At 39.4% G+C, this 19444-nt stretch overlaps 5 protein-coding genes across 6 annotated transcripts in view; 3 read left to right on the top strand and 2 right to left on the bottom strand.

Annotated features, from left to right (window-relative positions):
* Positions 1-553: 553 nt before the first annotated feature.
* LOC112488619 (trichohyalin-like) lies at positions 554-2149 on the bottom strand. The gene has a single exon (XM_025065657.1). The coding sequence runs from the start codon at positions 2123-2125 to the stop codon at positions 926-928; it is 1200 nt and encodes a 399-aa protein (XP_024921425.1). The 5' UTR covers positions 2126-2149; the 3' UTR covers positions 554-925.
* A 60-nt stretch (positions 2150-2209) lies between these two features.
* LOC103396839 (probable serine/threonine-protein kinase kinX) lies at positions 2210-5494 on the bottom strand. Its single transcript, XM_008335087.3, has 2 exons — positions 4971-5494; positions 2210-4920 (listed from the first exon to the last, which is right to left on the bottom strand). The coding sequence occupies exons 1-2, from the start codon at positions 5310-5312 to the stop codon at positions 2236-2238; spliced, it is 3027 nt and encodes a 1008-aa protein (XP_008333309.1). The 5' UTR covers positions 5313-5494; the 3' UTR covers positions 2210-2235.
* An 891-nt stretch (positions 5495-6385) lies between these two features.
* rsph4a (radial spoke head component 4A) lies at positions 6386-9579 on the top strand. The gene is made up of 7 exons (XM_008335158.3): positions 6386-6812; positions 7281-7503; positions 7601-7885; positions 8011-8460; positions 8564-8708; positions 8962-9079; positions 9186-9579. The coding sequence occupies exons 1-7, from the start codon at positions 6712-6714 to the stop codon at positions 9433-9435; spliced, it is 1572 nt and encodes a 523-aa protein (XP_008333380.1). The 5' UTR covers positions 6386-6711; the 3' UTR covers positions 9436-9579.
* A 246-nt stretch (positions 9580-9825) lies between these two features.
* lonp1 (lon peptidase 1, mitochondrial) lies at positions 9826-16711 on the top strand. Of its 2 annotated transcripts, none has more exons than XM_008335061.3 (21): positions 9826-10360; positions 10939-11027; positions 11198-11317; positions 11415-11538; positions 11761-11874; positions 11961-12022; positions 12237-12366; positions 12531-12614; positions 12706-12774; positions 12904-13055; positions 13138-13276; positions 13373-13551; positions 13737-13824; positions 14102-14224; positions 14384-14500; positions 14597-14737; positions 14931-15096; positions 15291-15377; positions 15472-15599; positions 15720-15884; positions 16115-16711. In XM_008335061.3, the coding sequence occupies exons 1-21, from the start codon at positions 9848-9850 to the stop codon at positions 16268-16270; spliced, it is 2946 nt and encodes a 981-aa protein (XP_008333283.1). In that variant the 5' UTR covers positions 9826-9847; the 3' UTR covers positions 16271-16711. The 2 variants fall into 2 exon arrangements, with proteins under 2 accessions (XP_008333283.1, XP_008333276.1); XM_008335054.3 differs by having other exon boundaries at positions 11415-11568.
* A 360-nt stretch (positions 16712-17071) lies between these two features.
* ctns (cystinosin, lysosomal cystine transporter) overlaps positions 17072-19444 on the top strand; it is a 4534-nt gene continuing 2161 nt past the window's right edge. Inside the window, 8 exon segments of the mRNA XM_025065369.1 lie at positions 17072-17156; positions 17240-17302; positions 17439-17521; positions 17743-17821; positions 18155-18252; positions 18562-18673; positions 19008-19145; positions 19279-19378. Of these exon segments, the coding sequence (XP_024921137.1) occupies positions 17458-17521; positions 17743-17821; positions 18155-18252; positions 18562-18673; positions 19008-19145; positions 19279-19378 (591 nt within the window). The 5' untranslated portion in view covers positions 17072-17156; positions 17240-17302; positions 17439-17457.

Below are 19444 nucleotides of genomic sequence, written 5' to 3'. Positions count from 1 at the left end.
CTGCTGAGATCCATTATGTTGCACTGCAAAATATACAAAAACACAATATATATAAAATATGCACATACATAAATGAAAAATGTATACAAACATTTGCAAGGCATACCTTTTGCGACTGTATGCTGACATCATGGAATCGTGACATCATTGCACCTTTATTCCCTTGATCTGATTCTATTGACATGTGTTGTTGATATAAACCAACTTGGGGATTTGCATTTAGGCTGAAATGTAAACAGAAGGAGAAATATAGTCTCCTCAGTTATCTACTGAAAACATTAAAAACATCACTTTCCCTTCAGTTGCTTGGTTTGTTCTGTGGTAACATATTGTCTATTCATGTCTTACGGAGCCTTTTGCCTGTTAACCTTAAAAGAGCTCACATATCATGTATCACTTATTCACACCGAGCTTGAGAAAGTAACAGGCAGTCTACACACCGCAAACATTTTGCATCACATGACTGAAAGGCTATTATGGGCTTCACCAGTCACTGTCACAAATGTAGTTTTTTAAAAAGGGTAAAGTGTAATTTTAACGATAAAAGCAAGCATTTGAAATTTTTTGAGAGAAAGGCTTTATTATTTTACTAATATTTGGTAAGTTGTAGCTTATTATGTACTGAAAATATAATGAAACACTACAGACCAGGTTAATATCTTATGTCTGAAGATCTTTCTATACAATTTAGAAGGCAAATCAACATTTCCTGGATATTCAGAATGACTTCTTGAGAGGATGAAGGACCAGTTATGGTAAAGCTGCTATAAATCTCTGCTGAATGAAAGTTAGCTATGGGACATGACAAAAGACTTTGACCAAATCAACATTTCGACCTGATGCTTTAGCTTCTCTCATGGACATAATTTTGTAGGGATCGGAGATCCATTTTGAATTATGCTCAGGAGTTCTCCTTTTCCATAGTTCAGTCATCCCTTGCCTGGTCTAAAGATATTTTCTGCTCCTTAAACCGGAACTCGCTGTCGGTCAGTAATTTGAGTTGATTATTTGACTCAGACTGGAGCTGTTCCTGAAGTCTTCTGAAGTTGTCCTGAGATCTCTTGAGGGCCTCAGTTAGTTGGTGCTGTTCTGCCATTGCTTTATTTTGCTTTCTGTGGGCTTCTTTTAGCTCTGCTTGGTACTGTTCACGTAAAGCTCTTTCTTTTTCAAAAGCAGAAGCACTTTGATTTGATCTTTCCCACCAGGCAGTGCTATGTGTTCTTGCCTGTCCCAATGGATCTTCAAGATTAGCTTGCTGTGCTTTGCTCTCTGACTGTTGTGTGTTAAGTGTATTAATCAAACATTCAAGCCTAGCAATGGTAGCTTGATTCTCAGCAATAATCTCATCCTTTTGTGACATAATTTTTCCATGAAGCTTAGAACGTGAATGGTTTTCGGACAGTGTCCCTCCATATTTTGCCTCAATATCTTTCATTTTGGTCTTTAAATTGTCATTTTCCATTACCAGTGTTTGCATATCATATAATTTTCCTATTGACGTAATACTGGCCATTTTCCCCATCTCAATTATTTTGTGCATCTTTAAAAAGCGAGCTTTCTCCTTCTTGACTTTCTCCTCAAGTCTACAACATGTTTCTCTGTCTCTTTGCTGCTGCTTTTGTGCATGTTGGAGCTCATTTACAGACTCCTCTAGGTTTCCTTGTAGTCTTTTCATTTCAGAAGCCATTTGTTGGTTTTCATACGTCAGACAGTTCAGTTTGTCTGCATCCTTTTGCGGCTGAGAAACAGAAACCTGATGGGCATACTCATTTAAAGCATCTTCAAGTTTACCTTGTAGTTTCTTGTTTTCATACGCTAGCCGTTGATTGTCATGCTTCAAACAAGTAAGTTTATCTGCATCCTTCTGTTTTTGCAATACTGCAGCTTCATAATCATGCGCTTTCTGACTTGTGGCATCCTTAAGTTTATCTTGTAGCCTCCTGTTCACAAGTTCTTGATTTTCATGTGTCAGTTCTGCAGCGTTGTCTGCATTCTTCTGATACTGTGAGATGGCATCCTCATAAGCATGCTGTGTCTCAAGCATTTCAGCAAGTTTACTTTGCAGTCTCTCATTCTCAGTAGTAAGTTTGAAAATGTCATGAGACATTACGTCCATTTGATCCATTTCCTCTTGCTGCTTCAAAGCAGCCTGATGGGTGTGTTGCTTCTCACACAAGGCATTATTACGTTCAGTTTGTAGCTTCTGACTTGTCTCACTTGTCACGTTGCTCATTTTCAGTTGCAGATTTGAATATTCTTGCCTTTGCTCTTGATGTGACTTCTCCAGCAGTTTGGGCCTCCAAGTGTTCTAGTTGAGCATGAAGGCCAGCTGACTGAGCGTCTTCCTCTTTTTTTAAATACTTTGCCAAAACATTGTTTTCTTCTTGCTCCCCTGTCTGGCCTTCTTTCTGCCAGTGCTTGATTACTTAGTATCATGTTAGAATTTTTAGCTTCTTGTGAATCATTGGAATCAGAATACTTTGCTCCATCTAGCCTATCAATGTGATATGTTTCCTCTTGTAACTTCTCCTCATTTTCTTCATCAGTATTCACTACACTTTGCTCATTTTTTTGGTAGCTATGCACTGTTTCTTCAGCTTCCTTGTCATCATGGGTCTGGTAGTTGTACTTTTCTTCCTCATCTATACCATTTATTTTTTCATTGTTGATCTGTCTCTCATTTTCCAAGGTCTCCTCTGTCTTTTCCCATACAACCTTCCCCTCAGTGTCCTCATTGTTTTTTAAGCTGCTCCCTCTTTCTTTCTGTACATAATCTTTATTTCTTTTCTCTGTGTCGCAATGTATCTTTTCCCATTGGTTCCCATCTATCTCATAGTGTTCCCCCTTTCCCTCTTCAATTCCTTTTCTATTTCCTTTTTGAAGCCATTCTTCATTTCCTTGGCTGTCTACACAATTATCGGGAACATTTTCTTTTATTTCTATCTCTTTTCTCAGATAGCTGTGGTCTTTTGGCTCCTCTAACTTCTCTTCAATCTCTTCATCATCATTCCATACTGCTTCACAGTACTCTTCCTGCTCTTCGTATTGTGAGTTTTGATCCAAGTTTGGAATACTTTTGTCATCCATGATGTCTACTCCATTCTTGCCTAACTGGTAGTTGTGCACAGTGTCTGAATGCTCACTTTCTTTCTTCTTAGTATTTAGGGTTTTCTCTTTCACCTCATTATCTTCCTCCTCTGTTTCGTTTTTTGTTTGGTGACTATCAGACTTTTCCTGCTGCTTTGCCTTTTTTTGTTCGACATCAGTTTTATTCTGGTTCTCCTGGTTCTCAAAGGTGTTGTATTTTTGGTTTTGTATGTCCTCCCAGTGTTCCTTTTTAAAATCCTCATTAATTTCCAACTCATAATGTTGCTTTTCAACCCCCTTCTCATTTTCCTCTGTCTCTTTCCCAGTGATCTCAGACATCTCTATAATGTCAGTCATAAGCATCTGGCAGCTGATTGATGTTTTCACTTCTAGCTCCTCTTCATCTTTCCAATTGATGTTCTTCTCACTTTTCTCTTCATCCTTCAGGCAAGTATATTCTTTTTCTTCACCAAACTCCACTGTGACATCATCACTAGTGTAATCAATTTCCTCTTCGTTGGATTGGGCATCAGGTGAGTTGTCCTCTTTTTTCTCTTCCTCCACTTTTCCATTTCCCTCTTCTACCTCTCTTTTTTTGGAAGTTTCCTCCCCTTTCTTACAGTCATCCTCAACTTTAACATCCTTTTCATCCATTTGGTAGCTATAGTCTTGTCTCCCTTCTGTTTGCTTCACAAATTGATTCCCTACTTTTTTGACACATTCAGAATTTTCATAAGGTCCTCTAATCACCTGAATCGTCTCCTCTACAGTGTTCTCTTTTACCTTTTTAACTTCCTTGTCATATTCCACAACTTTCTCTACTTTTTCCTCCTCATTTGTCTGGATGCTTGACTGCATTGACTCTTCATTTTCCTCAATGTCTTCCTCGTCTGTCAGATAGCTATGCTCTGTTTCATTTTCTAAGTCCTCATTTTCTTTATCAGTCTTCACTACTTCCTCCTTGTTTGAGTGAGAGCTGTAATTTGTTATTTCCTCAGTCGGTTGTCCATTCTTTATCTCTAAATCCTGGACTTTCCACATTCTGAACCAAAATCCTTTCCCACTTTGTAAATTTTCCTCATCACTGTCTTTGGATTGGCAACTATTTCGTCCTTTAACTGCTGCAACACACTCCTCACTGTTTTCCTTAACCTCTTCCTCATTTCTCTGGTAATGTGACATTATTTCATCCTTTAAATCCTCTTTATTTTCCTCATTGGTTTTCTCCACAGTTTCATTGTCATCCATTAGGTACCTGCACCCATCTTTTTCATCAAACTCCTCACCACTTTTCACATCAGTTTTCTCTGTTACTGTATTATCTATGTGATAGCTTAACTCTTTTTCCTCCTCTGTATTGTTTGCATTTTCCTCCCCAGTCTCCTCATTTTCCATGGTCTTCTTCCGTTCTTCCCAATCACCTCCTTTTTTATTCTCCACATGTGTTATCTGGCAACCAAAATCATTTTTGTTCCATAATTCACATTTTTTTTCACTGATATTTCTCTTAGTTTCCCTCTCTTCTCTCTGAAAAACATGATCTCCATCTCCTGTGTGATTTATATTTTCTTCCTTAAAATCATTTTCACTTCCTATTCTCTCTTTATTTTCAACATTTTGGTTAATTTTCTCTTCATTTCTCTGGTATTTTGACTCTTTATCATTCTTTAAAACCTCTTCTTTCTCCTCATTGATGTCCTCATCTGTCAGGTAGCTATATTCTGTTTCCTCATCAAACTCTACTTCACTATCATCGTCTTCTTGGGTTAATTCTTTATCTGACTGGTGGCTACATTCTTTTTCTTCTTCAAAATCCCCTCCGTTTCCATTCACTGGTGGCTACATTCTTTTTCTTCTTCAAGATCCCATCCGTTTCCATTCATGCTGTCCTTCTCATTGTCTTCAGTATCATTCTCATAGTCGTCCTCTTCTGCCTGGTGGCTGTACACAGTTTCTTCATTTTCATCCTCATTTTCTTCCACATATGTCTCGTAGATGTATTCTTCACTCTCCCCCAGCTCCTCCCAACTTCCTTCATCAGTGTCTTCATCACTGGAGCTTCTGTATGTCGTATAGCTGTCAAAATCCTCTGCTATCCCTTCTCCATTTTCCTTTTCAGTCTTAATTTCTTCAGTATTCTTTCCAGTTTTCCCACTTTCGCTCATGACTTCTACACTACTACAGTGAAGAGAAGAATCAACTGAAACTCCTTTCCACAGAAACATCTTGTAACAGATTTCAGGTCTATTCTGTATTGCTTATTCCAAGTTGTGCTATGTCGATTCATCCAAAGGAGCATATTCTTTTACTTTAATCAAAGGAAAAATGTTCTTTTATGACACAATTACCATGCTTTTATTCCTTTTATTGCCTTTTTGTTGTTTACATTTTTAGTATGAACTGTCTTCTGCTCATTATTTCCGCTAATGTCTAAATCTGTGCAATAGTTTTTTTGGCCATTTTTATGTTAGGTGAAACGCTTGATGGAAGATGATGGTCACATAAACAATCAAAAGACAAGTCATTGCAGATGCAGAAAATATCACCCTAAAAAGAATATAAATGTAAAAATATTTTAGGATGAAGGTTTTTTTTACTGCCTTTCAACTGATCAGATCCTTTTTCTTCAATATTTCTTTTAATCTTGTTCTTTTACATTAGGTCCTTGAGGTCTTGTATATTAAAAAAATCTGCTAAATTTCTTTGTAGAATTAATAAGTCAATTCCATTGAGTTCAAAACATGATTACAGGACTGAATTAAATCTGATCATTCAAATGTGTCTCAGTCTCAGTACTCATTATATGTTTTTGACCATTTGTATGAGGGGTTTCACTCTATGTTCTGGGATATTTGGGTTGCAATGTTTAATTTCCTAAGCTGATCTGCATTTACCTGAAAGTATTTTAAATGTCTTACTCTTGTACCTGTTAGATCTGTTACGGTATTCATTATTAAAATAATATAAAATTTCCTTTCCTAAAAGGAAATCCTTTATTCGTTCCACAATGTGGAAATTTACTAAAACAATGTGATTTAGAATGCTGGGAGCCAGAGAAAATATGCAGTATTTGATAGTGTTCTGCAGAAAAATGTTTAAAATATGTATCTTGTTATCTGACATTAAGTACATTAGAAAAACTAAATTGTTTTTCAAAACTATAAGGCATTGCATAGTTATTACTGAGGGCAGTAGATGAACATTAAATGCAATTTTGTAGATACCAGGATCCTAGTCCTGGGAATTACTGGATATGCAGTGTTGATCTTTAGCTACTTTAATAGCATCAAACTTGACATAACATAGAAAGATGTGCTCGTTCAGGTCCTAAATGCTTCAAACTAATTATAAAATGTTCTTTGTGTTCATGGTGTTCCAACGCCAGAGGGAGACATTGCCTTAAATAAGGCAACTTCTCTGTTTGTGTAACCATGACAATGGTATCCATGATGACCACACAATTTCTCTGCGCACCTCAGTTTGTTATGTTCTAGTTTTAACATATCAATTTCAAGAGAAAAAACGAGCCACACTTCTGTGGATCGTATGCCTGTTCTGTGCTACATAACTGCTGCACTGTCGTCCCCTCAAACCAGCTTTTAGAGTTGGGGCAGCTGCTGGACCATGGATGAACACAGAGACCGCAGCGGTGACAAGATGCTAAAGTCTAGTGCTGCCTTCAAGACATTTCTGATGAAAAACAGCCAAAAAAGCAACATGAATCTGTGAGTACTGTCTGTTTTGTGGAGCAAATTTTGAGTTAAAAGAGGGATGTTTACATTACATGTTTCCCTATGATGTTACAGGGCTAAATTCACTCCTAGTGATTTTGAAGTAGCGATTTTCATAATGTTTCTTAAAATGGCTTTAAGTTTGCAAAACAAATATAGCAAAATCTGCCTCAGTCTTGATAGAAAATAGATATAATTATTAAATAGAGAATATTATTAAAATAGATTAATATTGTTAAAAACCAGAAGAACAATAAGTCACCAAAATAAGATCAAAGTTTAACATATTGCAGCAACAATATCTAAAGAGCTGCTCTGAAATGCCTTAAATGTTAACAGGGAATAGGGCAAAGTTTGTCATGGTTAGCTCAAATAGCCTTATATTAGCCAACTGCAAAAGCAGTCTAAGCAGACACTGAGTATCTAATGCTGATGCTATGTTGATTGTCTCAAACATTGTAGCTACGATCACTTGACTCGCTTGTTGCTGAAAGTGATGGATGAACAGCCAAATGATGCTGTGGATATTTTTGAAGATTTGAGCTATGACGTGAAGCGAGGTTTGTTTGAGGACACAAAAAACAGACTCAGAGACCTTCCACACACCACATTGGCCGAGCTGCTGGCTGAGCAACAACGACTGCTGTTTACTCAGCAAGAAGACACAGAGCATGAGGATGAGCTGGTATTGTCTGAATCACTACACTATCCACACATCATTGAAATCTGTATTGATTCTTTATTCTTTACTCCAGTTAAAATCTATTTTTTGGCCTCACCAGGTTGAATCACCTCTTCCCAATATAAATGAGATTGGCTTTTACCTTGAACAAGCTGGGGTGGGTCTGGGCAGAGAAGAGATGCAGCGGATTTTCCTTGCCTTAAAGCAACTTGTTGACTCTCAGCCTCTTATCCTGCACTGTCGACTTTGGGGCAAAATCCTGGGAACACAAAGCAACTATATTGTTGCTGAAGTTGAGTTCAAAGACTGGGATAATGAGAACGAGAAAAGTGACCAAGCAGCTGAGGAGGAGCAGAATGAGGCCCGGGAGAGTGAAGAGAATGAGGTGAAAAAGACAATCACTCTTGTAGTGTTATTTTTAAATGTGTCCAAGTATCAGCTTGAAGAAAACGTTGATGTTCCAAAATGGGAAAAGTTCAATCACCCCTCTTGTGGTGAATTATTTTTCAGATGGATCAACTTCCGCAGTCAACCTACAAACCCCCGCCAGTAGTGCCAAAGGAGCCAATGGGAACCGGTTCCAACAAAAATGTCTACTACGTTTGTAAAGAGCCGGGTCTTCCATGGGTGAAGCTCCCATCAGTCACTCCCGCACAGATCACTGTTGCTCGTCAGATCCGTAAATTCTTTACTGGCAGGTTGGACTCACCCATTAAGAGCTATCCTCCTTTCCCTGGGAATGAAGCCAACTACCTGAGAGCACAGATTGCCAGGATCAGTGCAGGAACACACGTCAGCCCCCAAGGTTTTTTCCATGTTGGGGAAGAAGAAGGTGAGGAGGAAGATGAGGCACCACGGGACAGCTATGAAGTGAATCCTGATTTTGATGGTGTTCCTGTCAGTGAGATGGTTTTGTCTTTGTCCATGTGGGTCCATCATGTACAGCACATCCTGAAACAGGTGTTAGTATCTTCAAAGCAGACAATTTAAACTTGAATTCAAAAAATATAGTTGTTATTGTCCGTGTAAATGTATGTACATGGTGAAAACATGACTGTTTCAGGGTCGTTGCTCTTGGATAAACCTGGCAGTAAAACCAGAAGAAGACCAGAATGAGGAGGGAGAGGCTGAGGAGACAGAGGAGGAGCCTGATGAGCCTGAGCCAGAAGTTGGGCCTCCACTACTCACTCCCCTTTCCCAGGATGCAGGTTAGTCTTAGACAGTCTTAGGACATTCCAAACCAAAGTTTTTGATTCAGACAACTGTATCTGCTCAATACCAACTATAATATTTAAGGACATTCGCAAAGAAAATGGTATATTATGGGTTGTCTTTGGGGGCCCTCCCACTTTGATAGATGCCAAGTTACTGCGTTCATAATCCTTGAAGCATTATGAATATGATGGTCCACTTTAAAGTTGTAAATTAATAAACCAAGTCTCTCTCGCACCTGTTTTACAGAGATGTTTAATACTCCTCCCTGGAGCACCAAGATATCCTCCACACTCACCTCGCAGCATGCAGTAGCTGTATTGCGCTCTAACCTCTGGCCAGGAGCATATGCATATGCATGTGGAAAGTAAGATTTTACTTTTCTGATTTAAAATATTCTAGTTTCTCTAAGAACAGTTCAACCAGTGATATCATTTATAAGCAGCTTTTCTCTGTTGTACTTCTATATTTAGAAAATTTGAGAACATATACATTGGATGGGGTTTGAAATACACTGGACAAGGATACAGCCCACCTTTACCTCCGCCTCCACAAAAAGAATATCCAAGTGAACCAGAAGTCACTGAGGCTCTGGACCCAACCGTTGAGGAGGAACAGGTCCTGGAAGACGCTCTGGAAGAACAGCAGGCTGCACCAGAGGAAATGGAGAACACCGATGAAGAAGAGGAAGAGGAGGAGGAACAGGAGTTAGACAATGACTGAGGAAAAAAATATGTTGTTGTTTTTATGTCATTCTTTTATATTGTCTTTCTAATAAACATGTATAATGCATCCTGAATGAGTTTTTGATTCAACTTTTGATAGAAATTATTGAGCTATAGTAACTAAAGAAGAATCTTCTAGTAATTTGTTTTTTGTTGTTTTTTCTCTAACTTTCTCTAAATTTAACAGTGGAACCATATAGTGTCTACTAAAAACCTATTTTGTATAAAACACAGTGCAGGTTTTTATTTATTGCAACTCTGTGCAAATGTTAAAATGTGTCAAACTTTTTGTAACTGTTTCAAATGTAATATTATTTTTGGTTAAGCTGTATTTGACCGTTTCCTAACCGGTGAACGTCATCATGCGTCGACGGAAGCCAGTCACGTGCCTCAGAAAGCTCTAGATCAAGATGGCGACGTGCTTGAAGATGATGATAGTTTCCAGATTGATACACAGAAGACCAACTCTTATTGGAAAAATAAGATGGTCGAGATGGACAAACAGCTCTTTTCAGACCCAGCTCCAGCACTCTGGCTGTTACACCAGCACCGGAACCACACAGGGATACAGCACCACCTCAGCGATGACAGCTGCCTGCAGGCTGACCCTCAGACCTCACAGGTGGATGCGGGTAGGTTCGGTTCTCTGCGGCCAAACCGATCTCCTCACACAGAAACCGCAATACTACACGGTCCAGGACAGATGGTTCGGAAATCGGTCTAGTGCAGCGGGGTTTTCAGGAGAAGATGGGGATAGTGCAGGCTCTGGAGGGGAAGAGTCTGGAGGTGATGGGGGTGCTTCGTATACCGGACCCCAGATGACCGCACTGACTCCCATGATGGTACCGGAGGTGTTCCCAAATGTTCCCCTAATCGCTGTGAGCAGGAACCCGGTGTTTCCGCGCTTCATAAAGATTATAGAGGTGAGAAAGACCCAACAGTGCCACAGAGCTGATGCAACATTACATGAACAACTAAACTGGTATGGGGTCAGTGATACACTCTGCATATGAATTTTACAACGAAGAATAAACAACGCTGATACAAGACGAGTGTCATTTGGTTCAGTTGGCTTTAACTAAGGTCGTGTTTGAGTGAGAATAGTTATGTTCCACATACAATTTAAACATAATAAGTAAACATATAATAAATACAAATGTAATGACATCCAGAATGGTCAGGTTTAGAGAGTATGCTCCCCTTTCATTTGTTTCTTTAAGTCCACTTTGTGAATCAAACATGATATTGTGTAGTTAAGAAGCAGAAAGTTGTGTTCACTCAGTCTACCCACTTGTTGAAAATGAAATGCCTTTTTTTCCAAGTGGTTTGAACAAAATTGGAGTTGTTTGTTGCCATGGTAACAACAGAACAGAAGTTTCAAACAATTTTACAATGTGTTTAGCACATTGTACTTAGTAAAATCATATGTTCAGAAACTGCTGCATATCTGACATTTTTGTCTGAGTGTGTGATCGTGATGCGATAACTCCTATTTCATTAGGTAAAAAACAAAGAACTGATGGAGCTGCTGAGAAGAAAGGTTCGTTTAGCTCAACCTTACGCTGGAGTTTTCATGAAGAGAGATGATAGGTAAGACTCTACAAGAACTGATGAAGAAGTCTCATTTGGTGAAGAGTTAAACCTGGGTTCTCCAGTCAAATACTTAACACCACGTGCACGCTTGTTTGATGTCATACACAGTTGAACATTTCAATCATCTTTCTTCATAGACTATATATGTTTATCTCTCTGTGTTGTAGTAATGAGTCAGATGTGGTGGAGTCTCTTGATGCTGTCTACAACACAGGGACATTTGTCCAAATTCATGAGATGCAGGACCTGGGAGACAAGTTGAGGATGATTGTCATGGGACACCGCAGGTCAGAAACTCTGCTTTGGTCTGCTCTCCATTTGAAGTTTGAAGGGTTAATCTATAAACCCACGCATTTGCATGTAAAATTAACTCCATATTTATAGGATTCGCATCACAAGACAACTAGAGGTGGAGCCTGAGGGGTCACCATCTGTTTGGGAGGAGTCTGAATCTGATGCTCAGTCTAAACCAAGGCGGAAATCTAAACGCAACCGCAGGGAGCAACAGGTGAATCTGGCTCAGCAGATGGAGGACAAGGTGTGTTACATGCAGCTAGACAGCCAAACAATGCAATGTAAATGCAATGTAAAATACAGTGCATTGTCTCAAAGGTTGGTGTCTAAATATCATCTTGTAGTGTCCACTTCCATAATTGTTCTGTGAGTGACATCAGTAGAAGTATTTGTGATTCCCATAGTGTTTATATTAGACTCTTTTGTGTATGATCAGGTTGCAGAGGTAGATCTGACACCCGAGCTCCAGCCTCTGCCTTCCTCAAATATCCTGATGGTTGAAGTGGACAATGTTCAACATGAGCAGTTCACTGTCACAGAAGAGGTCAAGGTAGGGATTACAGCCCAAGGATGTGAGTTTCTCAGTGTTCTGAGTGCAGAAGAAACACTGTGGTAAACTCTGTGTTTTTTCTGTAGGCACTGACAGCAGAGATAGTGAAGACCATCAGGGACATCATTGCACTGAATCCTCTCTACAGGTCAGTCATCTGTCACAATTTGTCCTTGGTCTTTTATCAAAACAAAGCTCACGCTTCAGTGTACTACAAGTCAACATTAAAGTAAATAATTCAGATTCCAAAACTTAAAGGACACGTCCAGTTCCTGGAAATACCTTAATCCGTCCGTGGGATTTTGTTTTTCAAAATCTTCTTCACAAAGTAAACATTTAACATTTCTCTCTCCATTTGTCAGAGAATCTGTCCTTCAGATGATGCAAGCTGGTCAGAGGGTGGTTGATAATCCCATTTACCTCAGTGACATGGGAGCAGCTCTGACAGGAGCAGAGTCACAGGAGCTGCAGGACATCCTGGAGGAGACTAATGTGAGCAAAGTGCATGTGAACAACTGTTGGTGTTGCTGCCATGTACAGTATTTAACCCAACTGAGCAATGAAAGAGTCCATAAACTTCTTTACTTCTGGCATGTTCATCTACCTTTTTCTTCTGCCCAAAACTTGCACTGAGTTCTAAATGTTTTTTTCTGCAGATTCCCAAGCGTCTCTATAAAGCCTTGTCTTTGCTGAAGAAAGAGTATGAGCTGAGTAAACTGCAGCAGCGACTGGGCAGAGAGGTCAACTCTCATCATCACTACTAAACATCTACGTCGAGCTGTCTTCACCTGTAATCATCATCACTGATGTGTTTCCCTTCTCTGCTCTTAGGTGGAGGAGAAGATCAAGCAGACACACAGGAAATATCTACTGCAGGAGCAGCTCAAGATCATTAAGAAGGTAGAGTAGTAGTGATCGGTCAAGGCCCATGTTTAGTTGGTTCAGTACGTCGCCCATGTTGTGTTCTACGGAATTAAGAATAAACATGTTGGCTGTGACTAATACACCAAAACATGTGGCTGTTCTCAGGAGCTTGGTTTGGAAAAAGAGGACAAAGAAGCCATCGAGGAGAAGTTCAGAGAGAGACTCAAAAACAGGACTGCCCCTCAGCACATCATGGACGTCATTAATGAGGAACTCAACAAGCTGGGACTGTTGGACAACCACTCATCAGAGTTTAAGTGGGTTTAAAACAAACAACAGATCTTCTGTATTCAGGGTAAAAAATGTCAGATTTCAGCCATGAATATTCGTATCTTCTAGTGTGACCCGTAACTACCTGGACTGGCTGACCAGCATGCCATGGGGAACCAACAGTGAGGAGAACCTGTCACTGGAGAGGGCTAAAGAAGTTCTTGAAGAAGATCATTATGGAATGGATGATGTGAAGAAACGCATATTGGTAAAGACACTGGCACACTTGCATACATACAGTATGTCTGTCATCACGCATAGAATTGATCCTGCAGAAGCGAACTTTCTTTGCGTTTGTCTGCAGGAGTTCATTGCGGTGAGTCAGCTGCGTGGCTCCACCCAGGGAAAGATTCTGTGCTTCTATGGTCCTCCAGGTGTAGGAAAGACCTCCATTGCTCGCTCCATAGCCAGAGCTCTGAACAGAGAGTATTTCAGGTTCAGTGTGGGAGGAATGACTGATGTTGCAGAGATTAAAGGACACAGGTGAGGATTTGTGAACCAGCATCATCACAAAGACACTAAGCTGTAGGGTCCTACACTGAACAGCCATGAGAAGTTGTTCTACTGGGCTTGGGGTTTGGGTTACAGCAGAGCTGCTTTTCCACTGGAATGTCACATTAATATTCTTAATGAGCTTTTCTTCAATGTGTCCATGTGTCATCCTCCAGGAGGACTTATGTCGGAGCAATGCCAGGAAAGATAATCCAGTGCCTGAAAAAAACCAAGACCGAGAACCCTCTTGTTTTAATTGATGAGGTCAGTATGGGGGTGCTGTGTCTCTGGTGTGTTTGACAACAGAGAACAGGCTTTGGAAAGAGTAAATCTTTCCAGTATTTAATTAGCCTTAAATAGAGAAGTGAAAACAAATCCTTCTGAAACACCTGGACGTGGTTGATGTGATGTAACTGAAATTCATTATGACTGGTTTTGTGGAAGGATGATGAATCTTCCAGAGAGTGTTGTTGGGCCAACTTGTACTGGCCAGTGACGGCACTGTGCTCTAAAATGTCATTAACTTTTCCATCATCGCCAGGTGGATAAAATTGGTCGTGGTTACCAGGGCGATCCGTCTTCTGCCCTTCTGGAACTCCTAGACCCTGAACAAAATGCCAATTTCCTAGACCACTATCTGGATGTTCCTGTAGATCTGTCAAAGGTAGACTAAGTGTTCTTTGCATGTAGTGCCACAACCTTATATGAATGAAAAGATTATGTGTTGAAGATTTACCAGTATGTCACAGTGCAGGACTAAAGTGTTTTTGTATTTGATCACTATTATAAAAAAAAACATCTGTTTCTTTCTGTTCCAATTAAGATTTTGTTTATCTGCACGGCAAATGTGACAGACACCATTCCAGAGCCTCTGAGGGACAGGATGGAGATGATTAACGTGTCTGGATATGTGGCTCAGGAGAAATTAGCTATTGCTGAGGTAAGAAATGTCTGCTGACAGAACTTTTATATTCTCAGTAATTTCTATATTAATTTTGTTTTTCTACCATTTTTTTCTGTGTTTGTGTGTGTCCAGCGTTACCTGGTTCCTCAGCTGCGTACTATGTGCGGTCTGACTGAAGCAAAGGCCTCCATCTCACCTGACGCTCTTAGTCTGCTCATCAAACAGTACTGTAGAGAGTCGGGGGTCAGGAACCTGCAGAAACAAGTAGAAAAGGTCAAATACAGAAGTACCTTAACCAGTTGAGACATATTTACAGTCGCCAGAACAATATCAGAGCAGGAAGGGTTGTTGTATGTTTAAGAATCTTGAAACATTTTGTAACATACACAGATTCAGACTGCAACATTGAAGCCTCATTCTCCTCACACAATGTTAAATTTACCAGAATTTCGAAATTATCCAACAGGTTTTCCGTAAAGTAGCATTCAGCATTGTGAGCGGAGAGCAGGAAGCAGTGACTGTTAATCCTGAGAATCTGCAGGAATATGTGGGCAAACCAATTTTCACAGTGGACCGTATGTATGACATCACCCCTCCAGGAGTGGTTATGGGACTGGCTTGGACTGCCATGGGTGAGACACAGTGTATATGAATAAAGATAAAGATGTTCACCTAGATTTACTAGTCTTCACATCTTTACTTACTACTACTCTACTTAAAAAGCATATTCAAGCATCTTTGCTTTAAAAGATCAAATATTCAACCTGGTCTTTACTGAACCTAGAAGTACAAGTTGCTTACACACAGGACATTATCTTTCCTACAGGTGGTTCAACACTGTTCATAGAGACGTCTGTGCGTCGCCCTAGAGGACGAGACGAGACTAAAGCAGAAGGGTCATTAGAGGTCACAGGTAAGTCAGAATGTTCACAAATTAAGTCTAACTCCTGGTTGCTCCAATCTCCATGATGAACATGTGTGTAAAGGATGTTCATGTTCTTCTACAGGTCAACTGGGTGATGTCATGAAAGAAAGTGCGAAGATCGCCAGCACTTTCGCCAGAGCCTTTCTGATGACTAAGGAACCTGAAAACCACTTCCTGGACAACTCTCATCTACATCTTCATGTCCCTGAGGTAAAAAAAAGTGCCCCACTATAAAAATATTGACTATTTCAAAAACATTTAATTGGTCACATGTTTTAATGACAGATTTAAAGGCCCAGAGCATAATGATGTAACGTTACTTGTCTTTAGGGAGCGACTCCAAAAGATGGACCAAGTGCTGGCTGCACGATTGTCACTGCATTGTTGTCATTGGCAACCAAACAGCCTGTACGTCAGAATGTGGCCATGACTGGTGAGGTATCACTGACAGGCAAAATCCTGCCAGTTGGAGGAATCAAGGAAAAAACTATTGCCGTAAGTAAGATGCACACAAACACATAACCTCAATTAACAGTGAAGACCAGTCTGATTTACCTGCAGTCTGAACACATACAGTATAAGACTCCCATCCTGGGCCTAACCACTTGTAAGTAGGGATGTAATAATGCATAGTCAATTGATTAAAAGTAGATATAAATGAACAATACTCGTGAATCACATTGCATCGTTAGTTGAGTGTATCGATTTGTTTTTTTTCTTTCCAGGCTCGTCGTGCTGGTGTAACCTGCATCATCCTGCCAGCTGAGAACAGGAAGGACTTTTCAGACCTAGCTGACTACATAACTGAGGGCCTGGAGGTTCACTATGTGGATCACTACAGTCAAATCTACCCAGTTGTCTTCCCACACAACCAATCGTAACAATGATTTGGGTGACAGCCAATAACCCCAGTTGAGCTCCACTGGGAGGACTTTTCTCAACAGCAGTCGGTACCTCACAATCTTGATGACCACACCAAAACTAGTTCAAGATTTTTCCCCTTCCATTAACAAGAGGAGCAGCTGACTTGTGAATCCTGGAGCCGCAATGTCATCACTTAAGATGGCTGTGTCAAAAATAAATTTGATGTTAAACTGACTGGGACTAAGGTGACACTGGTCACCATGATGATGTCATCACAAAATATGATGTTACAAAGCAGATGATGGTGAAGAGACTTTGCTGCCAGGCAGCATTTTTACCAAAACCTCTCACAAAATTATTTCTTTCAGAACGTTATTATATTGTTTTCTATATTATTATTGGTTATTTGTAAAAATGAAGATAATCATGATGTAAATAAACCAAATAAATTAACACAAGCACCGGCTGATCTGTCTCGATGAACCTGTGTGAATTATTGGTATATATGGTCATTTTAAGAAGATTTATGTAAAAATCTAAATTTGTGCATAATCAACCTGAAACCCTTCTTCTATGAAACCCTTCTAAAATGTCTTTTTTAGTTAAAGAAATAATGAAAATGACCACAGGGGTCAAATCCAAAGAGGTTTGAAGTAAAGTGTTGCACTTTTGAACTGCATGTTTTAAGAGTAAAGACTAGAGTGTTGAGTACACAAGTACAGAATTCACATTTAAAGAAAAGAAGGCGTTCAAATATTTAGACTGCAGACCTCAACATTTTAGTCTATTCCCTTTATCACCAGCAGATGCCAGTATTAAGCCCTCGTTGTCGTTGCACGCTCTACAAAGCCCGCTGTCATGTGACCATTACGGAAGTAGTTTATTTAAAAAGCAGCTGCTGTGGTGAGTTTGATGATTTTGTCAAAGTCTGGCACCGGAAATATGTTATTCTAACATCTGTAACTGTAATTTATTTAATTTTTAAGGGGTTTTCTCGAAACCGACTAAGTGAGAAAAAGGAGACGCGCAGCTTGTTAAACTTGTATACCGTAAGTAAAAAAATGTATATCGTATACTGGAACTTCGGCTTTAAGGAATTTTAAGTAATTATTTAGTAAGCAAATCAAATAGTTTACCTAGTATAATGAGGTATAATATAATGAAAAGGTGTTCCTTTTCCTTCAGCGCTGTTTTCTCTACAGACATGGCTGATCTGTTCCATTGTCTGCTGTTGTTGCTGCTGCTATGGAATGTACCTCAAATCTCAGGTGACTCATTTTAAAACTTAACAGTGCGGTAGCTGCCTTTTGTGGTAAAATGATTATTATGATTATGAGTAGTATCAGACTTACATTTGACTAATCACCAAAGCTGCATTTGCCTCAAATACTGCATTTCCTTTGATGCCATGTTTGCATAAAGCATTTAGATATTAAGTCCCATTTTTATGTAAACCATAAATATAAAATACATTATCATTGTTTTCCAGACTGCACGGTTCATTTATTTGCCCCAGATGCCATCACAATGGAGCAACACTCTGAAACCAACGTCACTGTTACATCCAGGTACCTACAAAAATACTCTGCATTTATACCACAGCTCACCAACAAAACTCTTCTCTGATAAAAAAAAAGAATACTTAAAATATAACATTTTGATTTAATCATCTGGAAAGATCTCAAGTCAATCTGTCTACATAGTTTGTGTATTACAGTTGCATTTCTACCTGAAACGGTGCACAGAAATGGCAAATTTACCAAATTTACTAAAACAGCACTGAAATTGGCTGTGTGCATTATGTAGAAGTTTTAAAATGAAAATAAAATAATGTTGGTGTTTAGTTTTTAATAGCAGCTGTGTGGACAAATATTCTGTTGATGGTCTGTCTGTTTCTGCAGTTCTCCCTTGAACCAATCATTTGTGATGCAGTTCAACGTCACCTACAGCTCCAAGTCCAACTACTCCAGTATAATCTTGTTACCTGAGCAGGTAAAAAAAACAGAAAAGACTCTCATCTTCTAGGCTCAAGTATTTGAGATTCAGGGGAAATCTTTAGTTAAAAAGGTAAATAGTTGAAAACCTATTTTTTGTTAATGTTTCCGGTGAGAAGTTTTTTTGTCTTCGACTTGTAGGGTTTTACTTTTGTGACCAGAATGTTTCATTAATAACGTGCTTTTTAAATGCAACAGAGTTAGCAGTAGGTTAAAAGTGATAGTGAGAAGACAGAGGGTAACATTGATGGACAGCCGAAGCAGTAATTCATGTCATTATCATTCAACAGCGATCAAATGGTATGTGTGTTGTTTTTGTGCAGGTGTTGTTTCTTGATGATCCTTGTTCAGTTTCAATGTGATGTCTCATGATGTGGGTCAGGTGACTGCACACCTGCTTGGCAACAACACAGACAGACTTAACAGGTAATATACAGTTTCATGGGTTATTACTCGCCTGGAAACACAGGCTTTTTTAAAACAAGAAGATGGCACATCAACAAAGAGACCAATGCTTTTATACCTAATAATAAAGAATGAGCCTTAAGGACTGCACCAGTCTCATTAAAACAAGTATTTTTCCACAGATCAAGAACTTTGGATTTTGCCCCTTCATCGTAAATAACAATCATATAGCCTCAGAAAGAACATCTGGTTATTTTAACCTACATGTTCTATAGACTCTGGACCAATTGCTCGTCTGATATATGATGTACTGCACTTTACCTTCTGTGTAATGGTGATTCTGTTTCTGCTGTAGTTTGTCTCTCAGAATCCGCTTCATGGTCATTCACAGCAACATTGTGTCAGTGATCAGTCAAGTGATTGGTTGGATATATTTCCTGGCCTGGTCTGTGTCCTTCTACCCACAGGCATGGGAGAACTGGAAGAGGAAAAGGTCAGATTTATCTCCGTTCTAAACGTCTCATCAACATTTTCATATAACGCATAAAACCACTGATCTAATTGTGACATTTACTATTTCAATGTATTTCAATGTATAACGTTAACACTGTTATGTTGGTTTTCAGTGTGGTAGGACTAAACTTTGACTTCCTGGCTCTGAACCTGACAGGGTTCATTGCCTACAGTGTCTTCAACATCGGCCTCTTGTGGGTAACGGATATAAAGGTAACTGAACACATTAGTGTAGAATGCAATGACAAACTCTTCCTGACATTTGATGTATAGATAAAT

The sequence above is a fragment of the Cynoglossus semilaevis genome, chromosome 2, assembly GCF_000523025.1.
Source record: "Cynoglossus semilaevis isolate Cse_v1.0 chromosome 2, Cse_v1.0, whole genome shotgun sequence".
NCBI lineage: Eukaryota > Metazoa > Chordata > Actinopteri > Pleuronectiformes > Cynoglossidae > Cynoglossus > Cynoglossus semilaevis.
The sequence above is the reverse complement of the archived record's forward strand: the minus strand, read 5'-3'. Positions and strand labels throughout refer to the sequence as shown.